Below are 27,148 nucleotides of genomic sequence, written 5' to 3' on the forward strand. Positions count from 1 at the left end.
TCTTCTTCTTCTTCTTCTTCTTCTTCTTCTTCTTCTTCTTCTTCTTCCTCTTCTTTGAAGAGATGGTTGTGTCCTTCCTTCAGACCACTGGGGATTAGTGAGTGATATTTATTGTCATGCAGAACAGTATGAGATACAACATGGTATACAGAAAAGAGCAAAATAAATACAAGACAATTTCAAGAAGGAGAGTCAATACAACATAGATCTAGATAATTAAATATAAAATAATAACTGGGAGGAATCAGGAAAGGCCCTTCTGTAGGATGTAGCCATTGAACTGAGCCTTAAAAATAGCTAAGAGGCAGGAGGTGAAGAAGGTTAACATTCCAGGCGTGGAGGACCAGTTGCTCAAAGTCATGGAAATAGAAAATGAAATTTCTAGCATAGGGAAGAGAAAGCAGGACAGTTTGGATGGATTGCAGAGCCAATGAGTCGACCAGCATTTGTTAAGCACCTACTATGTGCCAGGCACTGTGCTAAGTACTAGGGATACAGAGAAAGGCAAAAGACAAAAACCAAAATAACCCATCCCTGATCTCAAGGAAGTCTAAACGGACAGACAACATGCGAATAATTATGTACAAACAAGATATAAAGAAGATAGATTAGGGATCATTTTAGAGGGAAGGTACCAAAATTACTACTAGAATACTAGAAGGACCAGGTGCATCAATTAATACAAAACAAAACATTCCTTCATTGTTATCCTTAAATTCTGGTCTTTCTAGTGCTTTAAGGAGCGTGTAGAAATTCTTGGCAAACCCTAAAATCCTCAACAAATGTAAGGAATTACTTTTGTTGACTAAAGGATATTCTTGAGTTTTCCCACTGACCTTGTACAGCATGATGTGTCCACCCTAGTTGGGTAATCCAGTCTTTTTATTGATTAGACAGTCTCTTGGGGACTGGCTCATCCTCCTGTGGTCATCAGGGGAAGAGTTGCCCACATGCCCATCCCTGGGAGAAAGCCATGTTGTGGACATTCATTCACCCTCCTCAAATAGTGCCCAATGAAAGCACCCCAGACTCAAAGACCTAGGGACAGTGTTTGGTGTCCTTGGACTTTGGAATGGAGTTGTACAGCTTTCAAGATGTCAGTCCCTTCTGCTGTGGGTGGTTGTTGTTCAGTCATTTCAGTTGCGTCTGACTCTTTGTGACCCCATTATGGTTTGTTGGTTTGGTTTTTATTTGTTTGTTTTTGATAAAGATACTGGAATGGCTTACCATTTCCTTCTCCAGCCCATTTTACAGATGAGGAAACTGAGGCAAACACAGTTAAGTGACTTGCCCAGGGTAACACAACTAGTAAGTGTCTGAGGCCAGACTTGAACTCAGAAGATGAGTCTTCCTGACTTCAGGCCCGACACTCAATCCACTGCCCTGAGGAACTAGTAGTTCTCTTGTATTTAAAGGGATCACTCATAGAAGAATTAGCCTTATTTTGCTTGGCCCCAGGGGAACAGAACCAGGAGTCACGGAGCGGAATTGATGAGTAGCAGAAGTCAGCTCAATGGAACAAAAACCTTCCTCACAATCAGACCCGTCTGTCCAAGAGTGGAAAGTTTCAGGGGCTGTGTCAGTAGGTAGTAAGTTCCCCATCACAGAGTCTGGATGAGCAAATATCAAGGATGTTGTCATGGGATTCCTGTTTGGATTGAGCTTGGGCCAGATGGCCTCCCAGGTCCCCTTCCAAACCTGAGATTATGTGATAATATGATACTTTACAAATAACAGAAATGCACCGGAAAGAACAGAAGGAAAGCCAGAAGGAAAAAAATAAACTGCAGGCAAGCAGGAAAGCTTTGAAAGTTACATGTCGAGTTTATTATATTTATAATGAAAAAGAAAAGTAAGCTGTATAGAACAGACCTGCAGTTTAATGTACACTCCTCTTTTTCTGTTCTGCTTGGAATATGGAAATGTGCATTTTATTTGTTGTTTAATTTCAGAATAAAAAAAAAAGCAGAAAAAAAAATGACAGGACATTTTTCTCACAACAACCCTATATAATAGGTGAGCTACTATCCCCATTTTTCTAGATGGGGAAATGGAGGCCCAGAGAGGTCATAGGGTCATAGATACAGAGCTAGAAGAGATCTTAGAGACCATCTTAGAGAAGAAAGAAAATGAGGCCCAGGAAGAAAGAGCACTGAGTCTGGAGTCAGGAAGACTTGAATTCAAATCCAGCCTCAGACACTTCCTGAGTTCTGTTTGCCTCAGTTTCCTCAACTGTAAAATGAGGATAATAATAGTACCCTCTCCCCAGGGTGAGTGTGAGGAATAAATGAGTTCATATTTGTAAAACACAGCACAGTGGTTGGCACATTGTAAGTGCTTAATAAATGTTCATCCCCTTTCTCCCCGTTAAGTGACTTGCCTGGGGTCACACAGACAATAAAGCATCTGCAGTGTGTTTTGAACCCAGCTCAGAACCCCACCATGAAATGCATATTGAGGACTACCTTCCAGTATTCCTCTCTGCTCAGTATTTTCTGACACAGAAGTCTAACTCACAGGTTCTCTGCTTGGTAAAGATTAGCCAAACAAGCCAATCTCCATGGAAGCTGGGAGCTTGATCTTCTTTGTTGGCCTTTGAAGGGATAAAAATTTAGCCTTGAATCACCCCAGGCAGGGTAGGTGGAAGCCCGCGAGCTACCTGAGAGACAGGTCGATCCTGGCAGGGAGAGCCTCCCTCCTCACCGCCTACATTTGGAATCACAGAGAAAGCTGGCAGATCTGGGACAAAGAAAGGGGCAGAGACCAGAAGGGAGAGAATTGGGCCAGCTGGTGAATGATCCTTGTGGTGTCATCAACTTTCAAAAATTCTATAAAGAAATGCCACCAGATAGGGAAAGGATGCAAGCATCCTTGGGTCCCAGACCCAGACCCTGGTGGGAAGATTTCTTTTAAGTGTGATAGTATGTCAGGAGAGGCTGCCCACCCCATCTTTTCCATCACGTAGGCCTAGTAGAGAATTAATATATGTGATAGAAAGAGCGTGGGAGTTGGGCTCCGGAGGCCTGAATTCAAATCCCGTCACTGATCCTTACTAGTCATGTGACTGGGAGCAGGTCAGTACGCTAGCCTAAACTTCAGTGTTGTCATCTGCAAAATAGGATTAATAATAGACTACCTACCTCACCAGATTGTTTGGAGGAAAGCACTTTGTAAAATGTGCTTTTTAAACAAAATAAAGCCAAATTCTATGGAATTGTAATGACCAATCATGGCCCTAGGAAAAAAAAAAGATGAAAAAAAATCCCTCTTTTTATTAAAGTGGTGGGGCCTATGGGTGAAAATGTTGTATACAGGTTCATACACAGTCAGTATGTTGGTTGTTTTCCTTAACTTTTTTATTGTTTTTACAAAGAAAGGTTCATAGGAAGTTGGTGTGATGGGGGGAGGAGAAAAGGAGAATATCTAGAAAGGATTGTGATTATGTGATTTTAAAAACAAAGGAAAAAACAAATTTTAACTAATGTTGAAAAACAAACTGTGATTTAAAAACAAAAGCATTAATACAACTTTTTGAAAAATGTACTTTGTAAGTAGCTCTGGTCTTACTTTGTAAGAAGCTGGTCCTCTTTCTGTCTGGAGGTGTTTGTTGGGGAAGCTTTGTTTCCAACCCAAAGTATGGCTTGACATGGGTTAGATTAATTTTTCTTTCCTTCCTCTTTTCCCATTTAGGTAAATCACATCCGAACTCGAGATTTTGACTGCTGCCTGACTGTGCCACTCATCTCTGAGGCCGGAGACAAGCTGGATCTAGTCATAAGCCGGAACCCCCTGGCAATGCCCAACAGCATGCAGCAGGAGGAGAATAGAGTGATTCCCAGCTCACCCTCTGTAGGTCTGGAGATGAGGGACAGCTCCCGGATGCTCTGAAACCTGACCCTGGACCTGAAAGTCTCCTATGTGGCAGAGGCACTGGGGACATCCAATACGACTGTGCCTCTGTACCCCAGTGTTGGAACTGGGGCTAGAAAAGGCAGGTGGCAAGGTTCTGAAAGAGGTCAGACCACCCAGAATGGCTCCTTCTGGCCCCTCAGCCTCACCTTGGGTCCCTGGGCTGCTGAGAAGTAGCTGAGGTCAGGACCTATGCTCTCCATCCATCTTTCCTGCCTGCGCCCAGGCTGCCGTCCAGCTGGTATTGAGTTGAGGCTGTCCTTTTGCCCCTCTGCTCCCATCTCAGAGGGTCTGCACACTCTCCAAATGTGCATACACACACACGGTGCTATATTCCTTGGACAGCATTTGTGTGAAGATCTTACCCATCATATCTTGTCATTTCCAAGGTAGCCATCACATCACACACCTTTCTCTTTCCTTCCCTCCACGTCAACAGTCATTTGGGCACATTCATCAAATGTGGCTTGACCTGAACCCCCATTCCCATATTCTCTATTCCTGGGGTCTGTCTTTTGGGCAGCAAAGGCTGCTCTATTTGCAGAGGGATTGAGTTGGCGTCTTCTGGTCATACAGCCATAGATCATTAAAGCAGAAAGGGACCTTTGAACATAGAATGTCAGAGCTGGGAAGCATCTTACATGGTTAAATGTTGGAGCTGGAGTGGCCTTAGAATATAGAAAGTTGGAAGAGACCTTAGATCTCATCTAATCCAATTCCTTTTATTTTCCAGGGGAGGAAATGATCCCAGAGAAGGGAAATTATTTGCCCATGGTCACACAGATGGTGTTAGAGTTTAGGTTCCAACTCCCAAGCCCAGCATTCTTTCCACTATAGGTGAGGTCCACTAGACAGTGTTGCCAAAGTTCTGATTACCTGTGGGTGCCAATTTGTGCACCTTTATTCCTTTCTTTAAGTAGACTCGAATAAGGTGCAGGAGAAAAAGTAAAGAAAGCCTTCAGATCTGACTGTATCTCACTCTGGGATTGTGCCCAAATTCAGGGGACATTTACAACTGTATTAGAGTATCTGGCCTGAAATGGTATGGAGTATCTTTTCATTCCATGTAATATCTCTAGGATAAGATGGGAAAAGACATCTAATGGCCAATGAGTATGGAAGCTCTTGTCTCTCTTGATGAAAAGAATTATGACGGCATCGAGGCCCAACACAAGATGCCTAGACACTTGACAAATCAGTCTGGCCTTAAACACACCAGAGGGAAGGGCAGGGGATGAGCAGAAGAGAATATTTGGAGTCCCTAGTGTGAGCTCTTAGCCCCAGTCCCCATTCACCAACCATAAATGAAAACCATTCCACAAAAGGATCATTTGATGAGACTTGGAATGTGTAACCTGTTAGAAGAGAAAGTTGGAGGTGAGGATTGGGTAGAGATGATGATCATCTTTGAGTATTTGAAGGGCTAGCTATTGAAAGAGGCAATAGGCTTCTGCTTGGCCAGAGTTCATTTCAATGAAAGGAAAAGCCTTCCAATAGTTAGAAGAGACCAAAAGTGAAATAGACTGCCTCAGGTCTGGGGCTCCCCATCAATGAAATTCTTCACCCTGAGGTTGGATAAGATAGGCAGATCATAGAGGGATTTTTCAGTGAGGAAAGCACTGGGCTAGATGACCTCTGAAGGTCCTTCCAACTCTGAGATTCTGTGTTTTGGAGGGAAAGGCAAGGAGTAAAGGGAAGGAAGGGAATTCTTGGAGTTGTCAGTGACCATCTATCATCCCCAGGTTCTGAATTAAAGGTTAGGAATTGAGGAAAAAGGGAATGTTTTAAGTCTAAAGTACCTGACCTTAGCCCTGTTCCTGACATCCTTCAATCCTAGGCCTAGCTTCTAAGATGTGACTTCTCCCACACCAGTTTCTTACGGGTTCCCAAATTTAATGAGATGATGTCAAGGCTCTGAAATAATTTTCCTCCTAATTTGTTTGCCCAGGTCTATTACTTGTTTAAGGTTTTAGGGAAGCCGACAACTCTTTAGAGGCCAAACTGGGACCCCCACTAATTACAAAAACATGATGTTGATGCTCCTAGATCCCAGGTTTCAGAGAGACATCAGCGCAGGGAATTGTCTAAGATGGCAGAAGGTGTAGAAACCATATCACAAGGTCAATTAAGGAAACTGAGGACATATAGCCTAGAAAAGAGAAGACTTGGGGGAAGGGAGAAGGAGGTAAAGATGGGGCACAGGACCTGTGCTCAGACTATCTGAAGTGCCATTTTATGAAAAAGAGATTCTATCTATACTGTTTAGCTCCAGAAGACAGACCCAAGACTAATGTGTGCAAGTTACAGAGAGGCAAATTTCAGTTCAGAATAAGGAAAAACTTCCTAATAATCAGAGCTATTCAAGGAAGAAAGGGCCTTGATTCAACTTGATTCAATCTTAAGAAATAAATTCTCCATGAGTGGGAATATTCAAACAGAGGCTGAATGACCATTTATTTGTCAGGGATGTAGAAGACATAGGGAAAAGAAGTAGACTTCTGGGGTCTCTTCCATCAAGCTTTAAGAGTCTAGGGTTGATTCTATGTTTCTATAGTTTGAATCCAATGAAAAGCATGAGGGTGAGGATCTAAGTCCCCTTGGATAGGTGACCTTTACTGTCAGATAGTCACCTATGGTGGTTCTTGGCAAGCTTCAGCCACCCTCCCCCCCATCAAAGTTCCAATGCCACCTTTGGGAACCCATGTCATAGATGAGACCTCAGTGACATTAACAGGAACAGACTAAGAGTCTTCAGTGTTAGGACCTGATCCCAAGCTATCCATCAACTACTAGATACCAGGCATTGGGAATACAAAGACAAAAAAATGAAATAGTCCCTACCCTCAAGGAACTTGTAGTCTACTTACTTCCCCTGGTAAGTGGCACCACCCCCAAGCTCATATGCTTTGGTTAATCATGGTTAATTTTTCCTCTGATCAGCTCAAGACAGGGATAGTGAAACTTTTTTTTTAATTTTAGGGTTACTGGCAGAGTAGAGATTGGGTTGGGCAGGGAGTCAGTGAAGTGCCATATAAGTAAAGAGAAAATTTATTATTTTTTGAGAGAGATAAATGTTATATGTTCCATGTTGTAAATGAAGTTTTTTTCTTCACTTAGGCCACAAACTCTAATCAATAAATATTGTAAAATTCACCTCATTCTTACCTTATGGCCAATAAAAGAAGGAAGAGAGAGAGGAAGGGAGAACAGAGAAAGAAAGAAGATGGGGTATGAGAAGACAGAAAGCAAAGGGGTGAAGAGAGACTGATATTTACGATGGACCTGAGACCCCAAAATCAAGCTCATTTACTAATGCTGGTAGGGATTCTTTTGAGAGAAGTAAATATCTTCCCTATCTCTCCAGATTGGAGGCTCTCCACCTCTGCTATAAATGAACAAATCTCCAGAAGAGAGAGACCTCCCACCCTCCTTTTCCTATCTCCTTGCCTTTATTATTCAAGCTATCTGGGTCCTGTTTGCCCTCTCTCTCTTTTCCTCCTGTCTTCCAACCCTTTTGTCTTCCTACCTTCCCTCTGCTCCTTCTGCCCTATCTTCCTCTCTTCCTCTTGCCTTCCATCCCTTACTTCATCCCTCTTTTTCTCCTTCCCTCTCTCTATCCCTCCTTTCTTCCTTTTCTCCCTCCCTTCTGTACTTCCCTCCTTTCCTCCTGCCCTTTCTCTTGTCCTTTTGCCTTCCCTCCCTTCTTTCTGCCCTCCCCTTCCTCTCTTCCTCCTGCCCTCTCTTCCTTTCTCAAGAAGTACTAGTGCCCAAGATGTGCCCAGCCTGGGGCTGGCCACTATGGGATGAACAATAGAAGGAGAAATCTTGGCCCTGCTCCCAATCATTTTATCTCCAATTGGCAAAGCCCAATACATCTGATCTCCATTTTCCTTCCTTTCTTCCTCCACTTTCTCCCTTGTGCTTCCCCCGACCCCTAGCTCTCATCCCCTTTTCCTTTCTCACTTTCTGGGTTGATTCCTCCTATCCTTCTCCACTTCTTATCTCCATTCCCTCCATCTCTGTCCCCTTACAGGGTGCACTCACTGAAGACTGGATGTGAGGGATGGGAAGGGGACTGAGCTGCTCTGTCTGACTTTGTTTGTCATTGGTACCACTGGGTGGCCTCAGAAAGGGACTGCCCAAACACAGACTTCACCAGCCAGGGCCACAGGTGGGTCTGATGGAGTTGAGTTCTTTCCAGCATCCCCACAGCAGATGCCCTCAGATCTGTGCGAGACTTGGGGTCCTTCCAGTTCATTACGGGTACTGGGCCTCTCCCTTCCACCCTTGACTGGCTGAACCCACCCCTGTTTCTGGGTGACTGGCTGGCCCATTGACTATAAGCAGGATGCCTTCTGATCCTTTTCCCTAAAACTCTCAGCAGCCTCTTGGCCTTCCTCCTTACTGTCGTCACAACCCTCTCATTGAAGGTCTGGATGTTCACATGACCATCTATCCTTTAGTTTCTGTGATTTGCCTACACCAAGAACTAACTGCAGCTAAAGCCAGGAAGCCTCCCCACACCACATAAAGCCAGTCTCACAATCACTCCTGGGGATTTCCCTGAATTTACCAAACAAATGACTGCCACCCTCATTACCTGGTCTAATTTGAGTAGCACTTTATTTTGGTTGAGGCTGGAGGTTTGGTGGTTGCTTTGTTTATTTGGGTTCCTTTGTAACTTTCCATTGGGGCTTGTCTTAGAAAGGGAAGTGATTATTTGACATTTCCCCACCCGCCAGTAGGTACTTCCTTTTCTTTACTCTTCTGGTCCATCAGAAGATGCCTGTGTGTTTGCATTGGCTCTAAACGTCTCCAACTTTTGGGCTTCGGGAACTGAAGTTGTGACCCAAGAGAGCCTTGGACTGGGAAATTGGGAGACCAAAACTCCAGTCCTAAATCTGCCACTGACTCGATGTGTGACCTCACACAAGTTACTTCCCCTCTCTGGGCCCCAGGTTCTACATCTGTAAAATGAAGGGGTGGGATTATGTCCCTCCTAGATTTAATATTTTATGAGAGTCTGGAACATCAGCCTGGAACAATTTGGGGGCCCCCCATCCATTTTGATGCTCCCTCAAAGTGAGGGAGGAATTGGAAGGCGGAGCACATCCTTGGGCATTGGGGGGGCATAGTCATCTGCCATCCCATCCAGCTAACTGTAGCTGTCGCCATTTTTCTCTAATGTATGCAATCCATGGTCCCTAGTCAGCTGCCCTTTGGTTTTCCTGGAATGTCCAGGCAGCCCTGACCCCACTGGGCCAGAGGCTTTTTATATGCAATATTCACGACAGTAGACAGTTCACTGTGGCTTCTGGTTGGGGTTTTAAGTGAAGACTTTTAACGAAAGGCTTTAAAAACAAACAAACAAACAAACAAACAAAACCCAGTCCACCTTCTCCCTATGCATTTTGAATAAGGTCCCAATGAAATACAGTTACTCAAATGTGTATTTTTATCCATAAAAGAGTAGAGTGTATTCCTTGTAAAGTATTTTTCTATGTTGGATTTTCTTACAGCGCTCCGAAAGCACAAACTTTAAAGGGACTGGGGTACCAAGGCAATTTTAGCTCTGTTTTGAAGCAGTTTGTAAATCTCTGAAATGAAAGGGGACTGTCATGACCTTGGAGTTTGGGGTAGGGTGAGGGGAGGGGAGGAAATATCCGTTTGTTTGGGTTTTTTAAAAAATAAAATAAAATCATGAATGTGGACCTGGATGTTGGTAGCTTCTTCTTCTAGTGGGTAGGGTCTTCCAGAGCCCTCTACATACCAAATGGAGAAGGAGCCTGGCAGCTGATGCCCTGGTCTATAAATCCCACAAGATTCTTTACAGGATAGCTTCTCCAGGAGTGAGGGAAAGCAGAGGAGAGTTAGGGTCCAGAAGCATGTAATAAAGACCTGGGAACCTGGCTTCCCTGTGCGATGCAGACCAGTAGAAAAGCTGTGAAGATAGAGGCAGGAGTCAGTCAAAAAGTATTAAGCACTTACTGTGTGTCAAGCATTATGTGCTAAGCACTTGGGATGTGAAGAAAAACAAAAATATGGTCCTTGTTCTGAAGGAGCACACATTCTTATGGGAAACATTTGGGTTTACCTTTCAGTTGGGGCACGTGGCTTATAGACCTTGGATAGTTCAGTTGCCCTCTGGGCTTCAATTTCCTGGACCAGTAAGTGAGGTAAGGGTAGACAGCTCACACTTATAACAAGGGGTTACCCTAATCACCCCTGTTACACTTATGTGTATACTTATATGCTTTAAAGTTTAAGATATTCTCCAAGGGACCTTAATAATCTGCATTAGTCCTTCAGGGAGCAGTGAGCTGTTAAGAGGCCTACCAGAAAGAGCAAATAGGCCACTGCCCATTAAATTGAGTTTTCTCTCCAGAGACATAACTAGGGTAGGGTGATCTGAGCTTTGCCTTGAGGTGCAAACATTTATAGGACACCGATATCACTTGTACTCCTTTAGCAAACAGGAACGATTAAACCTTGTACCATCTAATAAGCCAACATAATAATTTAAAATACAAAGCCATGAGATGAGATAGTACATTTCATCCCAGTCACTACACAATAGGTGGTTTCTTCTCTCAGCATGGTCTTCTGGAGTCTCTCTCATAAGACTTTGTGTTCCAAGGGCCTCTCCTCCCCCTCTCCACCTATCACTGGAGAGTATAATTCATGCCTCTATCTGTAGCCACATTTTCAGGTGCCTGCTTGCTTCAGATGACAAAATGGCTAGATGTGGGTCTCTGTTACTCAAGAGTCTGACTGGTTCTGTCCACATTTGCTCAGAAATGCATGCTCCAAGGCTCCAAGACATAAAGAATCACTAACCGTCTGAACTTTGTGGAGGGAAGAACTAGGACAGATCTGGACCAAAGAAGCAGTGTTCCATAGATCTGAAGGCATTAGACTTATAACCATAAAATGTCAGAAGTGGAGGGAACCTGAGAATGGTTAATGTTAGAATCTAGAGTGTTAAAGCTTGAAGGGGCCTCAGACCCTAGAACGTTAAGAGTAGGAATGGACCTTAGACCTTAGAATTTTAGTGCTGGAAGAGACATTAAAATCTAGAATGCCTAGGCTGGAGGAGGCCTTAGAATATAAAATGCTGGAATCATGGGCATGCATTGTGTAGGACAGGTGTGCCACCAGGAAAGGGCCAGTACATTTAATGTTCACCCCAGAGTGCCAGCACACCCACTTCCCACCCCATGAGACCTGTACTTATAACCTAGAATGTTAAAGCTGGAAGTTACTTTAGCACATGCAGTGTTAGAACCCAGAATGTTTGAACCAGAAGGGACCATAGAACTTGTAGTCCTCGAGCTGGAAAGAACCTTAGAACCTGGAATGTTGGAGCTGGAACAGATCTTGTATGTATGTATGTATGTATGTATGTATGTATGTGGGTTATTCAAACTGCTTACATATGCCATCTCATTTAGTCTTACAACATTTCTAGGAGATAGGTGTTATTCTTATTCTCAATTTCACACTTGAAGAAACTGAAGCAAAGATAGGTTAAGTGACTTGCTGTGGGTTAAATTTCTGAAGCAGGATTCAAACCCGGGTCATCCTGAGTCCTAGATCCAATGCTTTCTCCACTGCGATACACTTTGACCAATAATGTGTTTCTTCCCATAAAATCAGATTAAAGTAAACACCAAAGGTAGCTTTACAGCAGAAAGAGGTCGTAAAAGATAAGCCTGAACAAAGCCGGGCAGTCCAACCGGAGACGACAAAGCTAAAGGCTGACTTTAGGCGTGTGAGTTCCAGGTATTTATAACACCAGCAGGGGGAGTCACTTAATAAGATTTAGAGTTCAGTGGGCACTTCTTAGAAATTACTTGGCTCCTCATCCAAACCCCATGTTTTACAGATGATGGAAACGTCCTTTCCCCTGGGCCCAAAAGTAACAGAGTCAAGATTTGAACTCAGAACTTCTCTCTATCCACAGCTCTTCCCATCATACCTTTCACTGCCAGCATGCTCCCTTGTCCCATACTTCCCATCTTGAGTCATAGTTTCTAAAACAGAAGCTGGGCAAGGGCAGACCTGAACAGACTTCCATTGATTATGGATCCCATGCCCATTGTGGGCTCCAGGGTGACCCATTGTGGTCCCAGGTACGGTGGGATCTGGTGACACTGGCCTCCATGCTATTCCGTGCATGTGACACTCTATATTCCAAGCATTTCCTCTGATTATTCCCCCTGCCTGGAATGCTCTCTCTCCTCATCTCCACCTTCTGGCTTCCCTGGCTTCCTTCAAGGGTTTGCTAATGTTCCACTTTCTCTGCAAAGCCTTTCCAAGTCATCCTTAATCGTAGGACCTCCCCTCTGTGGACTCTTTCCATTTTCTCCTGTATGTATCTTGTTTGTACTTAATTGTTTGAATGTCGTCTCCTCCGTTGGACTGAGAGCTCCTCGAGGCCAAGGATTGTCTTGGAACCTGGTACCTAGGAAGTGCTTCATAAATGCTAGCTGGTTAACCGACTAACAGACAGCTTCTGGTCATACTCCCCACCATGGCACCCCTAGATGTCCCTAGATATTTCCAGTTGGAGTGGAACCTTGGGCCAAAAGCTTCTGCCATGAAAGTAGCCGATCTGTTGCCTATACCTTCACCACCATTAGGCCCATTGTTAGGATTCCCAATTATCACCTGCACTAGCTGGGCAGGAAAGTTTCAGAAGAGAAAGGTAACTAATTCCTCATTGTGAAGAGGCTGGACATGTCTTGGTAAATGCCTCATGCCAACAGGAGCTTTATGCATATGTCAACTCTGGGGCAAGAGGCACAAAAGTTGGAGTTGGGGAGGGTGGACACTATTCTGTGGCTGGGACAGAGACCTCAGGTCACCAGGAGCCCATTGCTATGGAAACTATCCTCACCCTTCTCCAAGTCCTAAAGAAGGCGTGGAGCTGGGAGAAGAGAACGGGATGGGGAATCAGACGGATCTGAGTCTGATTCCCTGGTTCTGCCACACACCAGCTGTGTGACCTTAAGCAAGTCCCTTCTCTTCCTTTAGGCCTCAGTTTCCTCATCTATGAAATGAGGTGATAGGACTACATGGCCTTTCAGCTCAAAATCTATCATCCCAGTAATCTATCAATCTGATCATTGAATCTAGGATGCCTGTAAATCTGTCCATGAATCCCTGATCATCTGTAAAATGGGGATAATAATAGCACCTACCTCCCAAGTATTACTATGAAGATTCAGTGAGATAATACATGTAAAGTACTTTGCACACCTATAAAAGCTATCATTGCTCTTGTCATTAGTATCATTTTAAGGGTGGAGTAAGGAGAGAGCAGTAATCCTTTTATCAAACAGATAGGTGCATTTGGAATAAGGGATTGGCATTTCCCATTACTGTTGGAAGAGACCTTCCGGAATGCCTTTCTCCCCTGCCCTTCTTCCCCATTATGTCACAAAGGAGAAACTCAGAGTTATGATTAGAACCCAGGGCTCCTGACTTCTGAGTCCTCACTCCATCAGCCAGATTTTGCAATTCAGGCTCCCTGAGTGTAGAGGGAAGAGGTGGAGTCTGGGGAGCACTTCCAGAACAACAGACCCTGGAAAAGCAGTTGAGCAGAAATGGAATCCCTCTGTCCTTCCAGTCTGGCCCTATGCTCATCCCCTCCGTCCTTCACCCCAGACTCTACCCCTTAGCCAAGTCCAAGCAGTTTAGAAGAAAATGGTTTAGACCAGGGAAAGAAAATAGCCCTGGGATAGGCTGGGGAAAAGAGGCAATAGTCTTTCTGTACTCTCCAGTGGTCAGACCACATTTAGGGTACCATGTTTTGATCTGGAGACCATAGTTTGGAACGACATTGATAAAATGTAGTTGGAGGGTATTTAGAGAATAGAAACCGGGGGGCAGCTAGGTGGCGCAGTGGATAGAGCACCAGCCCTGGAATCAGGAGGACCTAAGTTCTGATCTCGCCTCAGACACTTAGTGGCTGTGCGACCTGGGCAAGTCACTTAACCTCAATTGCCTAAAAAGAAAAAAAGAAAAGAAAAAGAATAGCTACTAGGATGGCAAAGGACCTTAAGTTCATGTTCTGTGAAGAGCAATTGAAGGAACCAGAGATGTTTAAGTCTGGAGAACAGAAGAGGAGAGATCTAATAGTTGACTGTCGCATAGAGGAGGGATTCATTTTTGTTCTCTTTGACCCCTAGGGACAGAGATACAAGCAAAGGACACACATTGCAGAGGGACAAATTTGGGCTTGATGTCAGGAAGAATTTCTAAAAAAGAACAGCTATCCAAAAGTGGAATGGGATGCTTCAGGTGGTCAGAGATTTCCCCTGCTGGAAGTTTTCAAGTCAAGGACACTACTCTGTGGGTGGGACCAGAGACGGCAGGATACTAAGAAAAAGAGAGGCACTATCAGAAAAGTCAGATGTGTGGTAGTGGGAATTCTCCTCAAGGATGAATTGGATGTGATGTCCTTTGATGTCCCTTCTCTGACATTCTATGAGGACTGGAGAAGACCAGGTCTTCTTAACCTGGAGTCTGTGAACTTGCTTTTCTTTCTTTCTTTTTTTCTTTCTTTCTTTTTTTTGGTGAGGCAATTGGGGTTAAATGACTTGCCTAGGGTCACACAGCTAGTGTCAAGAGTTTGAGGCCACGTTTGAACTCAGGTCCTCCTGACTCCAGGGCCCATGCTCTATCCACTGTACCACCTAACTGCCTGTGAACCTGCTTTTTAAAAACATTTTGATAACTGAAATTCAGTATAATTGATTTCCTTTGCAATCCTTCAAATTTTATTTTATGCATTTAAAAATATGATCCTGAGAAGGGGTCTGTAGGCTTCACCAAGCTGATGGCCACAATGGTCCAGAACACAAAGAAGTCTAAATGATGCGTCTGAAGTCATACGGGTACTTAGCAGTAGAGCTAAGATTCTAACTCTGGCCTTTTGCTTCTTGAGTTTTCTTCCTCTGCACCAAAGAGTCGAGGCCTGTGAGGTTCTAGGCCCACCTTTGAAATCTAGAGCACGGGTTCCCTCTGCAAACAGCCCTGGGTCAACCCTCAGCCCAGATCAGGGACTTGGCAGAAGTGGCAGGCCAAGGCTTTCATCCTACTTTATGGTTTATTCTTTCTTACTTTACAGATAATGACCCTTGGGCCATGGTGGCTTTGGCGCCCGCTTTTCAGCTGGGTCCAGGGCACTGCAGTGTATAGGTGGTGCTCAAGTTTTCCCAAGAAAGCCAACATGGTTGGAAGGCAGGAAGGCCTGGGAAATCCAGTAGTGATACCTCTGCCTCATGGATTCTTTCTCACTGAGCTAGCGACTCAAATGAGTTTGTACAAAGCACTTTGCAAACCTAAAGTGCTATTATAAATATCAATTATTAGGAAAGACATGTTTTTGACTCTGGAAGAGACCTTCAAGATGTCTGATCCTTTAGAGGAAACTGAGGTCCGGAGAAATTACATGACTAAGTCATACAGAAGCAGCAGCCACTAAAATTAAGTGGGTTATTACCACAAGTCATAACAAATTAAGCCAGCGTCTGAACCCAAGTCCTGACTGTAGAGCTCATGTTCTTTCCACTGTCCCACAGATAAATTAGGGGGGGAAGCAGGAATAGCTTAGTCAAGTCACTAACCCTAAGAATACCCCACCACCCCCAAGAAGAGTAAGAAACCCTCCCCCTCTGCCTTCTCCCCCCTCCCCCTCTGCCTTCTCCTCCCTTCCCCCTCTGCCTTCTCCCCCCTCCCCCTCTGCCTTCTTCTCCCCCTTCTCCTTCCCACTACACCTGGGACTGTACTGCTCGTTCTAGTCTCTTCTAGTAATTCCTTCAGACAATCTGGCTGCTGCTGCAGGCCAATGTGGGTGTATGTTTATGTACCAAGATTATAATTTCCTGTTGCATGAAAAAAAGCCCTTCCCAATTCTTGGCACGCTGCCTTTGGGAGCTCAGTGTAGCGGAAAGGACACTGGACCTGGGCAGGCGTCTTGGCTCCAAATCCTGACTAGCTGGGACCCTGCTCTGGGAGCCCCAGCTTCCTCATCCATCAAGCGGAAAGCTTGCCTTCCTACGAGGCAGGGGTTTGGTGAGGAGCATGCCTGCGAAGAAATGGGAGTCTGTGGTATTTTTGTAGGTTGGAAGCTCCTGGGCTACATCAGGTTCACTGCCTGTGTCTGTGGGTTTCCAAAATGCTTCTTTGGAACAAACGAAGCAGATACATGAATACGCACCGCCACAGTCCCAAATGACAACCTTGTGTCCCTAGTATAAACTAGATCAATCAAAGGCTTGGGCTCAAAATGAAAACAATTCCATTTTTCTAGGGGAGGACGTTTATGGGTGTACACTCATTCATTCATCACCCATTGAGAGCTGAGAGTGGTGATGTGCCCAAAAGATCACTGGATTGGGGTCTGTCTTGGCTCTGCTGACTTATGGGGTTACTTTGGACAATTCAGTTTCCTCCTTTGTAAAAAGGTCGGGTTAAACTCTGCCCAAATCTTACCTAACTCACAAGGATGCTTTGAGGAAAGCACTTTGTTAACCTTAAGGTGTTGTAGGAATGTAGACTATTACAGCTAAAGGAATTTAGAGTCAGAAGGAACCTTAGGAGTCTCGTCCCAAGACTCTCATTATACAGAAGAGGAAACTGAGACTTGAGGAGGTTGACTTTTTTTTTTAATGGCTTTTCTTGCGGTAGCACACAGTTGATGTTTAATGAGTTATACTAAGGTAAGATTAATCTTCTGATTCCAAAGTCTCATTGCTACAGAACTTCATGCTGCCTCTCTAGGTGGACAGCTATGATTCTGTGAAAAAGCCAGAGCCTTAACTAGGAATTTTTATAGCTAGGACTTGCAATGGGAGAAATGGAGGGGATGGCGGGGAGGGGAATCTCACCCAGAGTTCTGTCTCTAGGAGAAGAAATTATACCCTCATATCAGACAAATAAACGGGAAAGGCTGAAGATGTTGTGCATATCCTCTAAATATTGGCATCTTAGACAAAGCCCCAGTTATCCTGTCCTAGTTACAGCTCTGAGTTATAGCTATCTTATTAAGAATCTGATTTCCAGTGAAAGTAAGTTATGCCCCTTTTTTTTTTTACAACTGTAAGACTCATTGGATTTATAAAGGAAAGGTTTATTTTTATCTGTTATAAGGTGATTACAAACTTCTCTAAAAAAAAAGAAAAGCAAAGATGACTTAAAAATATCGATACACATATTATCTAAAAAGCAAAACAGAAAAAAAAAACTTGCCAAGTACAAACAGAGATATCATCAAACATTTATACACAAAGCTTGTATACTGCAAGACTGAATTACATGCCAAAAATCTTGTTCAAATACAAATATTCCTGTTCGGAACAGTCTCTCATGGATTTTTTTTTAATTTAAAAAAAGCTGAAAATGTCTTAAAAATATCTTTAAAGTTTTAAAAAAGTTCAGATTATCCAGACAGATTTGTGTTCGAAAGGAGGAGATAGAAGATCCCCACTTTCCAATGTGCTAATCATATAGTCACAGTTGCTATGATTTTTTTTAAAGGAACCCACATTTTTTTAAAGCCAAATACACAGACGAGATGTCACATCTGATGTAGCAAAACTCTGGAAGCCTCGGTGGTAGCGTTCACAATGCAACAATGATGAACAGCTTCCAACTAAAACAGTTTTTCCGGGGAGAACTTGGCCTGGCTGCCTCCAGCACCCAGGAAGGTCACCTCCTGCTGTTTCTTGTTGTTTTCTGCCCTCAGAGTCTTCCATTCTCTGTCTCTGATTGGCTCCCAAATCCTCCAAGATTTGAAGTTTTTTTAATCCATTTTTTCCTTCTGTTTTTTTTTCTCTTTTTGTCAGACACAAAATTATTTACAACACCCACACAGAATCCAATTCCAAAGTTGAGATTTCCTAAAAGCTGGTCACATGCTAAAAGAGATCTATGTCAGTTCAGTTTCATGCTTGCTTTGTGCCTGGGGTCCCCACTCTGGGGGGGCCTTCTCTGTCCTGAGTCTGATCCTTGTTGAATGGTGAATGTCCAGTGGGGAAAGTATTTTAGGCCTTACTAGGTGGGCCTTCCCTCACTCACAATTGAAAGTACACCTGGAGATGCTGGTTGGGGGTTGTTTCAAAAACTCTGCCTCTGTATTCCCATTCTGTCTTCCACGACCCTTAACAGGTTGGTGACATCTTAAAAACACAGAGACAAAAAGGGGAGCCCTGAGGGCAAAGGTAGGTGGGCAGAGGCCCACTAGCACTGAAGAGAATGCTTAGAGCAATACAACTTGCCAGTTCAGATTTGTTGCCTTAAAAAGGTGAAGGGATATGGAAAAACTGAGGGTGATGAATCACTAGGGGTGGAGAGGCTATGAGGCAAGATAGGGAGCCTGGGGCCGGAATCCAATGGGAGCAGAGCTCAAGAAGGGGCAAAGAAAGCATGGGAAGGGGGCCATCAAACAAAGTCATATAGAACATCAGAGAAGAGGTACTGGAGTTGGTAGAGAAATCTGGCAGTTGAACAGCTTTTTCTAGTGGGCAATGAACTTGAACTATGGACAGGTCCACACATATAGAGCTGTATAGATTATAATCAGCACCTCATATCAAAACAGATAAAGGGGAAAGGCTGAAGGGGAGTTAACCTCTCAACTTTTCAGTCACCACCCTCAAATGCCAACCTGTTCTTCAAATGTTTGTCAGGCTTTTTTTTAATTTTTATTTTAACCACTCACGTTTTCCTCTTGTCACTGGGGATGTTATTTGGATCTTACTTGCGTATATTCCAATTTCTTTAAAAGATAATTAACTACATGGGCACTTTGGTTACAATGACTGGCAGGATTGTGGAAGTGAATGAGCATCCGGAGGCGAAAAAATGGAATAAGAAATTTCAGCTTCAAGGAGAAGCCAGCCCAGCCAATCACAGAATCATAACACTTGCCAAGCTGGAGGGAACCTAAGGGGTCAGTAGATCCCCAACAGTAGAGGACCTAAGGGGTCAGTAGACCCCCAACAGTAGATCAGAACCTGCCAGCAGCTCTTGAAGGCTTATCTGTCCTAACAGGTACGCTACATTGCCTTCTCTGGGTTTGCCAGGCTTCTTAATCAATCAGAAGCAAACTTCTTCCCCCTCTGCTTGCTGCTTGGCACCCTCCTTTCCATAAAGTGAGAAATAGCCCACTTAATTCAACTCCCATCTTGACAGACTTGGTAGATGAGAAGTCTATTCTGAGTTGGATGGGACTTCACCATCTTTGCTTCACCATAAATGTCAAACAAAGGCAATGTGAGGAAGAAGGGCATAACTTCTGATTTTTCTAATAGGAGTACTAGTAATTATTGAAGTATTATAAATGGAGTCAGGAGCTTTGCCTGTCTTCATCCTTTATAAATCTCCTCTATAAAGATGCTCTCTGAGGTCCCACACAGCTCTGGCGTTCTAAGATCTAAAGGTTTCTTTCAGTTCTAACCTTCTCTATATAAAGATTCTTTGTTCTAAGGTTCCTTTGATCTCTAATGCTCCCTTCTAGAACTAACATTTTTTGTTCTCAGGTCCCTTTCAGCTCTAACATTCTGTGTTCTTAAGGGTCCTTCCAAAGATTATAAAAGATACTTATCTACAACTTTTCAACTAATTCAAGTTGTCTCAATCCAATTTTGAATAGCATTTGGTGATAGCAGACAAGAAGGTATTTGCAAAACTAATGAGATAGGCGAGTTGTACTGTTCCATGCAAGTTTTGATTTCAGATAAGGACCTAGCATCATTACCATGGGGACAGAGGTAGAGTGGTGGGGGGGAAAAAAGCCCTGGACTAGTAAATATGGGATCGGAGGCCTAAGTTCTAGGCCTGGGTCTAGCACTAACATAATGTAGGGTGTCAGGCAAGTCACTCCCCATCTCGGAACCTCAGTTCCTCATCTGTAGAATGAGGGCTTGGACCAGATCAACGTCCCTTCTAGCTCTGTCATTCTATGAATCTGTGGACCCTCTCTGAAGAAAAAGCTACTCATTTGATTTGAGTAAGTTCATTCCACCTAAGATTTATCCCAGGCTCTGTCTTTTGATTCCAAAGGTTTCTTTTCTTTTTTCTCCCCGCCAATTATTTTCTTCCTACCGTTCGAGATCTCATAACCTGGGGCATCTCCCTAGGGAGGAAAAATGGTGAAGGCAGTGCATTCCTTTGGCTTATGTTCCATGAAAAAATGGTGTTTCAACTGCATCTGGGCCCCTTGCTATCCAGAGGGCCTACATCTCATGTACTTAGACAGAGTAGGACTAGACTCATCAAAATGCTAATTAAAAGTTTGATTTATATAGATAAATGAATATATAAAAGTTGACCATTATTACACATACTACCCATGGAGTCATATTCTATACAGACAGAATAGTCATAAGAGAGGTCATGTTTGATGATGGGTGAAACACCAATGTTTCTGAAAATATTATCAGCTGAAGGAGCCAACTTTCCTGTTGCCGGCTGAGAGTTTTGTCTAGAAATCTTTGGTCTAGAAAAATGGCTGACCTGAGGATCTTGAAAGATCTTCCTCAAGCCAGTGGCAGAATGTGCGAATTTAGGAAGGGCTCAGTACACTGCCATTTTTCACTCCATGTTTCTACTTCCTGACCAAGACGATCAAAAGCAGTAGCTTGCCAGGTTCAGCTCTGGCTTGGAGGTGAAAGAGGATAGCAGAAGGGGCAACTTTTGTAGATGATTCACCCATCCCCAATCATGATGAATGGTTAGTTCACTAAAGTTCCATACAACAAATAGGTCACATTTCTACAAAGGAAACCAGGGTGTGGGGAAAGAGGGATACATTTACAATCATAAATACCTAGAAAAATATAAACATAGTAGAATTGTTAAAGAGTTTGGATTATAAGTTACATTTGGCAGAATATCATTTTTGGGGGGGGCGGTGAATTTTTAATGGGTGACATTTAGAACAGATAAAAGTATTTGAAAAGCACTGCCCTCCTGCTTTGAGCACCCCTCCAACAGGACATGCTCCAAACAGCTTTCTATGTCTGGAGTCAGGGATGGAGGGCAGGTTTTCTTAGTGAGATCCTGCTTTCTGAGAATCCAGCCTTGTGTCTAAGTCAGGCCGAACTCTACTACCAGGGCCAGAGTACCTTATCCCAGGAAAAACAGAAACAAAAACAAAAACACTTCACTTCAATACACTGCACTTCATACAATGAGGTCATTGCATATGTGTGTGACACTTAAGAATCTTTTTTTTTTTTTTTGGTAATATACTCTGAACTTGGAAGCAATTGATTTGAATGGCACAGTTCAAGTTAGAAATGGGGCTGGTGTCTTCTTAGTGGTGATTTTAAAGGTGTAGTACCATCTCTTCTGGTTCACAGTGGAACACAATTATTCACCTTGTAGGGGGCTGAGGAAATATTGTCTTGGGGGTATTGGCCCCACTGAAAATCTTAATCCATCAACTTTTTTTTTCATTCTCTCATCCCTCAGTTCTTCCCTTTCCCCCTCTCCCACTTCCTTCCATCTACTGTCTCTTGCTATGTAGTGTATGTCTAAACAACACATCTAGCATCATAAAAATTAGCGTTTTGCTACTGTAGCATCTACCTAAGGCTGCCAAGGACTTTCATTTTCGGATGAGAATTTAGGCTGGATGCCTGTTCCCGAGTCCTATCCTGTAGCTGTGAAATGGACCGTGGTCACCCCTATGACATGGAAATCCCCCTTTTCTCTGAGACTGGGTAGGGCCAGGGGCACGGGCAAACCAGGAGGCTGCTTCTTAGAACATGTTCCTTTAGCACTGGTTGCTTAGAAAACTGAGTTGCAACACACTGCTATCTATCTCCCTGTTTGGCTATGGCTTTAGATTTGGGTGGGTGTCCATTGGATAATCCAAATAGCCAGGAAATGACGCCACTGAAGTGTCTCACTAATTGCTGGGCCATAGGGCAGCTGCCTTCCCCTCCTCCTAACTCCAAGAAAACTTAGTTACAGACTCTGCTGGGAGGCTTCTATTTCCATATCTTTTAAACAAATACTTGGAGGTGGAAAGAGGATAATGATGAGATAAGACTGGGAAATGCTAGAAAGAATAACAGTCCACTGGTTTTTAGCGACTGCCATATCCCCAAAGTCCTTCTCAAAACTCCCCAACCCAAGGCGGGTCCCAAATGCACATGTCCTACTTCCTTTGGTCCACTTGCACTTTTCTCCTTCATCCCTGTATCCATGTGACTCATTATATGCACGGTTTGGTTTAGGAAAGCCACACTGTAATGGTGGGTTAGAGATTGATGAGTTTTTAGGAATGTCAAGAACCAGGTATGTTTCCATTAAAAAAATGCAAAAACAATTTTTTAAAAAACCAACAACAACAAAAACATGATGGTATGGAAGCAGATATGGACCCTGTAGCTGAGACAAAACCCTTCAGGAAGCAAGGTGGTTCCCAGAGATGCAGCAAAGGTCACCCCTTCTTCTTCCTTAGGGCTTCCTGAAACCTGAACACACTAGAAAAAAGCCAATTGTTTGAAGGTCAAGGCTGAATATGGACGAGCAATTCTAGAATGGCCCAAAAATTATAAGTGAGTCAGCCTGACAGTTGCCACCAAAACCCCACCAAGAGTCCTGGTCCCCTGTAATTCGTCATCCTTCATCCCTAGCCCAGCCAGGCTGGGGAGTCTAATTCTATTGGGATGCAAGGAGGAGCCAATCTAGCAAAATGGCTTGCTAAATAAAACTCAAATGAGGGGAAAATCTTTGCTACTGATGAGTAAATATTAGAGGCTACAATATCTTTAATGGTTTCTAATTTTAAAGCATGATCACTGCATTCAATTCAATTATTTGAGACTATAAGGTACATTTTTTATTAACGGAAATTTCCAAATGTCTAGATTAGGATTCTTTTTTGATTTTATTCAAAAAGAATTACCTGAAACAGGGGCTCTTACTACTCTTAGAAAGTCTTTTATCGTTTTGTGGAGTTTGGAGGTCTCCTATTTCACTCTCAGTCTTATTTCATGTATGTGTGTGTGCAACTCTCTCCTCAGCTACAAATACAAGGATAATGAAGCTCCAACACCCAACCTTTTATTGGCTTCACTTCCAATGCCTCCTTGACTCCTTCTGACATGGCCCTGGCCAATGTGGCCTTGGCCAACAATGGTCAACATGGCGGGCTGCCCAGGTCCTCTCCACCTGTCCTTTTTGTTCTGCCCTGAACCACACTCAGAAGGTACTACACCTTTGAAATGTTCATAACAGCGTTTCTTTTTGCTCTTTGGGATAAAGTTTACCCTAGAGCTCTTGAGCATGACCCATCCACACCAGCACCTGGAGATTGCTTTAGAAACTGAATATATTGCTGGCAAGAAGATCGATTCAAGTGGTAAAGGTGTATAATCATAGCTAGGTATAAAAAATTAATAAATTCCTGTAATACATCTAATTTGATATGAAAGCTCAGTCTCCTTGGAGACGTCTGCATGTGGTTACCTTATAAAATAGTCTTTAAAAAAAATACAACACACACATGCACACACATGAAAAATAACTTTCTCTGTGAGAATGAAAAAACAAATAAGGAAAAAACAAAACACAAAAATCCAATCCTAGTGCAAATATAAAGCTCTGTAAACCTGGTACTATGAGAATCTAAGGTTAGTAAACGGCAGTTAAAGCAGGTTTCTCCTCTCACAGAGAGAGCTCACATCATGGTCTCCACAATGATATGGGTGGGTTTCATGAGGTTGCCATTTGAGTTGTCCCTGGAACAGAATGGTGTGGACCCCTCAGGCTCATGGTTCCACCGACGCACGTGCTTAGGGACTGTTGCTGCCTTTATCCTCTGAAAAAAGACATGAATATAAAGGCAGATGTATCAGAAAAGGGAACAACACCTAGTGAGGTCCTTGTTTGCAGGGCTCCCCTTACCCTCAACTTGACTAAGTCATGGCAACCATGGAGGCTCCATGTCTACCAGGCCTCCCTTCCAGTCCTTCTAAGAAACCTTCAGTGACCACTAATTCCCTAGACAATAAAGTTCAGCATCCTTTGCCTGGCTTTCAAGGCCCCTTACCACCCAGATCCAGCTTATTGGATCTATAGGTGAGGTAGCCAGAAAAACTCAAATGCTCATAGAATCACCTAAGTCAGTGTTGGAAGATGTTTGCAAATCCAGCACAGTGTGCTTTCCCAGAGATTCTATCAGGGCCAAAACAGCAGCAAAATGATTAGATTTGATTAAGAAGATCTGGGTTTAGCTTCCAAATGTACCGCTTACTACCCATATGACACGGGTAAATCATGTCATCTGAGTCTCATTTTCTCCCTCAGGAGAATGAAGGGATTGGACTGGAAAATCTTTAAAGACCCTTCCAGCTCTAAACCTATGATCTTAAGAATTATTTTAAATTCTTAGGAATAATAATAACTTACATTTCTAAAACACCTTAAGATTAACAAGATGCAGTCCTCACAACCAACCCACTTTAAGGTATATTGTAACAGTCCTATCATTTCCATTTTACAGAAGGAAAAACTGAGACACAGAAAAGGAAATGACTTGTCCAAGGTTATATCACTAGTGAGTATGAGGGAGTGAGCTGGAGAGTTCACTGAATCCTAAAACAGCTGAGCCAAACAAAATTTCTCACAGCTATTCAAAGGAGTATAAACTGTAAACTGGTCTCTTATCTTTCTCCAGTTCACACTTTCCCTTCTCACTTCTCCCTCTCTCCTCCTTTGGATTTAAAGAGCAGCCACTTGGCTGGCAGATGACAAATTGCTCCATGCTTTGTCTCAAAGCCAATCCCTAGCCTACTGGCTTCATGCCCCCATGTTCCAAACCCCATGGTCCATGCCCCATGCCACTGTCCAGCACAAGAAAACTGCTACTGTAAGTTGCTTTCCAAACTCTGATGAAAGAGATATCACAAGAGGGACTGGAGAGCCTGAGCCAAAGTATATGTCCCAGCTCTGCCTAAAGCAACAGAGGAGAATAAACCCCAAGACCTTGGAAATTGACCAAGCCTAAGTGTTAGGGAGAATTTTAAGAAAAGACATGTTTCATTTTGTTTGTAACAGGGGTCCCACTTTAACCAGACAGTGGAGTCCCAATGATTGTTAAGAAGCCTCTTGAGGAAGGTAAGAAACAAAGGGGATGCCAGGGAAATCAAAAAGGGCAGGGAATGCACAGCCTGATGCTGGCATGGCTAAAAAGCCTAGAGCTTCCTCTCACTGGGTCAAGTGGGAATTAGAAAGAACAAGAATAACAAGAAAGAAAGGGCTGCTATTATTTTATTGCAGACTCACAATAACTTGGTCCTTTAGATCTGGAGGACTACAGGATCATACAGTAAGTTAAAAGCAAAGCTAAGGCTAGAACCAAGGTCTCTTGGTCCAATGTTCTCTTCCCTCAAATAACTCTTCCTTTCAACCTCTAATTTTCCCATTGGGCATGGAGCAGAACCTGTCACCCAGGATTATGGGGTCCATTTGTAGGATTTGGTGTATGGTGTTGTGGGGACGACTCTTTGCTTCAAAAATGGAGGCCCTCCCATTCCCCCCAGAGCTCTTACCTCAATGAGTGATCCACTTGACTGGGCAATCCGAATAATCACCATTAAGGGGATGCATAACATGGAAGAGAGGGCCAAGCACCAGCCTAGGCCAATGGCCCATTTGGGGTAGACATACCCCTTGTTGTAGGTCAGTGGTGTATGTTCAACCAGAGAGAAGATGAAGCATCCCTATGAAGAGTAAAAGCATTATGGAGGTGAGTTCTAGAAACGGTATCTCTAGGTGACTATGGTCACCAAGACCATCCCTTAAGTCCAGGGTTCTTAACCTTCTTTGTATCATGGCCCCCACTGGCAGTCTGGTGAAACCTATGGACTTCTCAGAATCATATTTTCAAATACATAAAATACAATACAGATGATTTTGCAAGAAAACCAATTATACTGAAATAGATACCAAAATATTTTAAAAAACAAGTTCCCCTTGGGCCCCAAGTCCTTGATCGTCACAAGGTTGTCCCAGGCTAGGTATGGGACTCAGTACTATTCTTAGAGGATGCTTGGTCCAAGGTAATTCCTGACTCTTGAGGATATGGCTCCTGATTGGGGAGAAATGTGGGTGGGACTAAAGTAAATCCCAAGTAAACCTATGGTCCATTTCCCCTCTAGTCCTCAGTTGAAATCAGGTTCAAAAGAATAACAAAGATGATAAAATATGGGAATAGTCAATGTTGGAACTTGTATGGATTGGTGGGAACACTATTTTTGTGAGAGAATACTTAGTTTCGTTGAACTTTTTTCTTTTTTTTCTTCCTCTTCTTAAATTTCATAACTAGAGATGAGGGGAAGATACAGTGGGAAATGAAGATTTTATAAAAACAACAGATAATGAATAGATTTAGAAGGGATACATTCTCTTATTTTATAGATAAAATCACTAAAGTCCTTACCAACCTCTGATCCTCCCAGGTCCTGCTCCCGAGCAGAAAGTATAGGATGAGTATTCTGATTCATTAGGACTCTAGGGACAGCTTTTAAGCCAGACACATAGAATCTCAATCATTCCAAAGGTCAGAATATGTTGTGTTTGGCTCATGCCAAGATGGTAGATTTGGCTAGAAAGCTACAACACTGTATTCCTGGCTACCAGAGGTCTAATGAGAGAAATGTGGATGACTCAACGCCAATCCATCCCCACTACTGAAGGATTTAAAGGGCCATGAGCAAATAGTAGGACAGAAAACATTCAAGGTCCCAGTTAATTAGACTTGTGCTCCATTTGACCAAGTATCCTATTGAATTTCAATTAATTTCTGCTACCTTTGTCTGATCATGTTCAAAAAGAGAATCCTAGAATCATAGGCAGCTAGGTGGCACAGTGCATAGAGGGCTAGATCCAGAGTCACAAAGACCTGAGCTCAAATTCTTTCTCATAATTACATGCTATGTCAACCTGGGCAAGTCATTTAATCTGTTTCTTTCAGTTTTCTCATCTATAAAATGGGGATAATAAAGCACCTCTCAGAGATGTTGGGAGGATGAAATGAGATAATATTTGGAAAGCACTTTGCAAATTGTAAGGCACTAGAAAAATGCTGGCTATTATTATTATCAAAAGGATCTCAGAAGCCATCAAGCCCCATCTCTTCATTTGACAGCCAAGGAAACTGAATCAGAGACAGATAAAGTGAGTTGCCTGAAGGTGATATTTGTAATGATTATTT

General features: G+C 43.2%; 2 protein-coding genes across 6 annotated transcripts in view; one reads left to right on the plus strand and one right to left on the minus strand.

Moving 5' to 3' along the window:
* The window catches only part of GRIP2 (glutamate receptor interacting protein 2), a 407,694-nt gene extending 403,806 nt beyond the window's left edge, over positions 1–3,888 (plus strand). Inside the window, exon 21 of the mRNA XM_027863805.1 lies at positions 3,691–3,888. Coding sequence (XP_027719606.1) covers positions 3,691–3,888 — 198 coding nt within the window. The remainder of the gene's footprint in view (positions 1–3,690) is intronic.
* Positions 3,889–17,689: 13,801 nt separating this feature from the next.
* SLC6A6 (solute carrier family 6 member 6) overlaps positions 17,690–27,148 on the minus strand; it is a 137,080-nt gene continuing 127,621 nt past the window's right edge. For all 5 annotated transcript variants that reach the window (XM_027863999.1, XM_027864002.1, XM_027864001.1 and 2 more), the window contains 2 exons: positions 25,485–25,655; positions 17,690–23,752 (listed from right to left, as the gene is read on the minus strand). In XM_027863999.1, the coding sequence (XP_027719800.1) occupies positions 23,612–23,752; positions 25,485–25,655 (312 nt within the window). In that variant the 3' untranslated portion in view covers positions 17,690–23,611. The remainder of the gene's footprint in view (positions 23,753–25,484; positions 25,656–27,148) is intronic.

This window comes from Vombatus ursinus, unplaced genomic scaffold, assembly GCF_900497805.2.
Source record: "Vombatus ursinus unplaced genomic scaffold, bare-nosed wombat genome assembly UNPS02014773.1, whole genome shotgun sequence".
NCBI lineage: Eukaryota > Metazoa > Chordata > Mammalia > Diprotodontia > Vombatidae > Vombatus > Vombatus ursinus.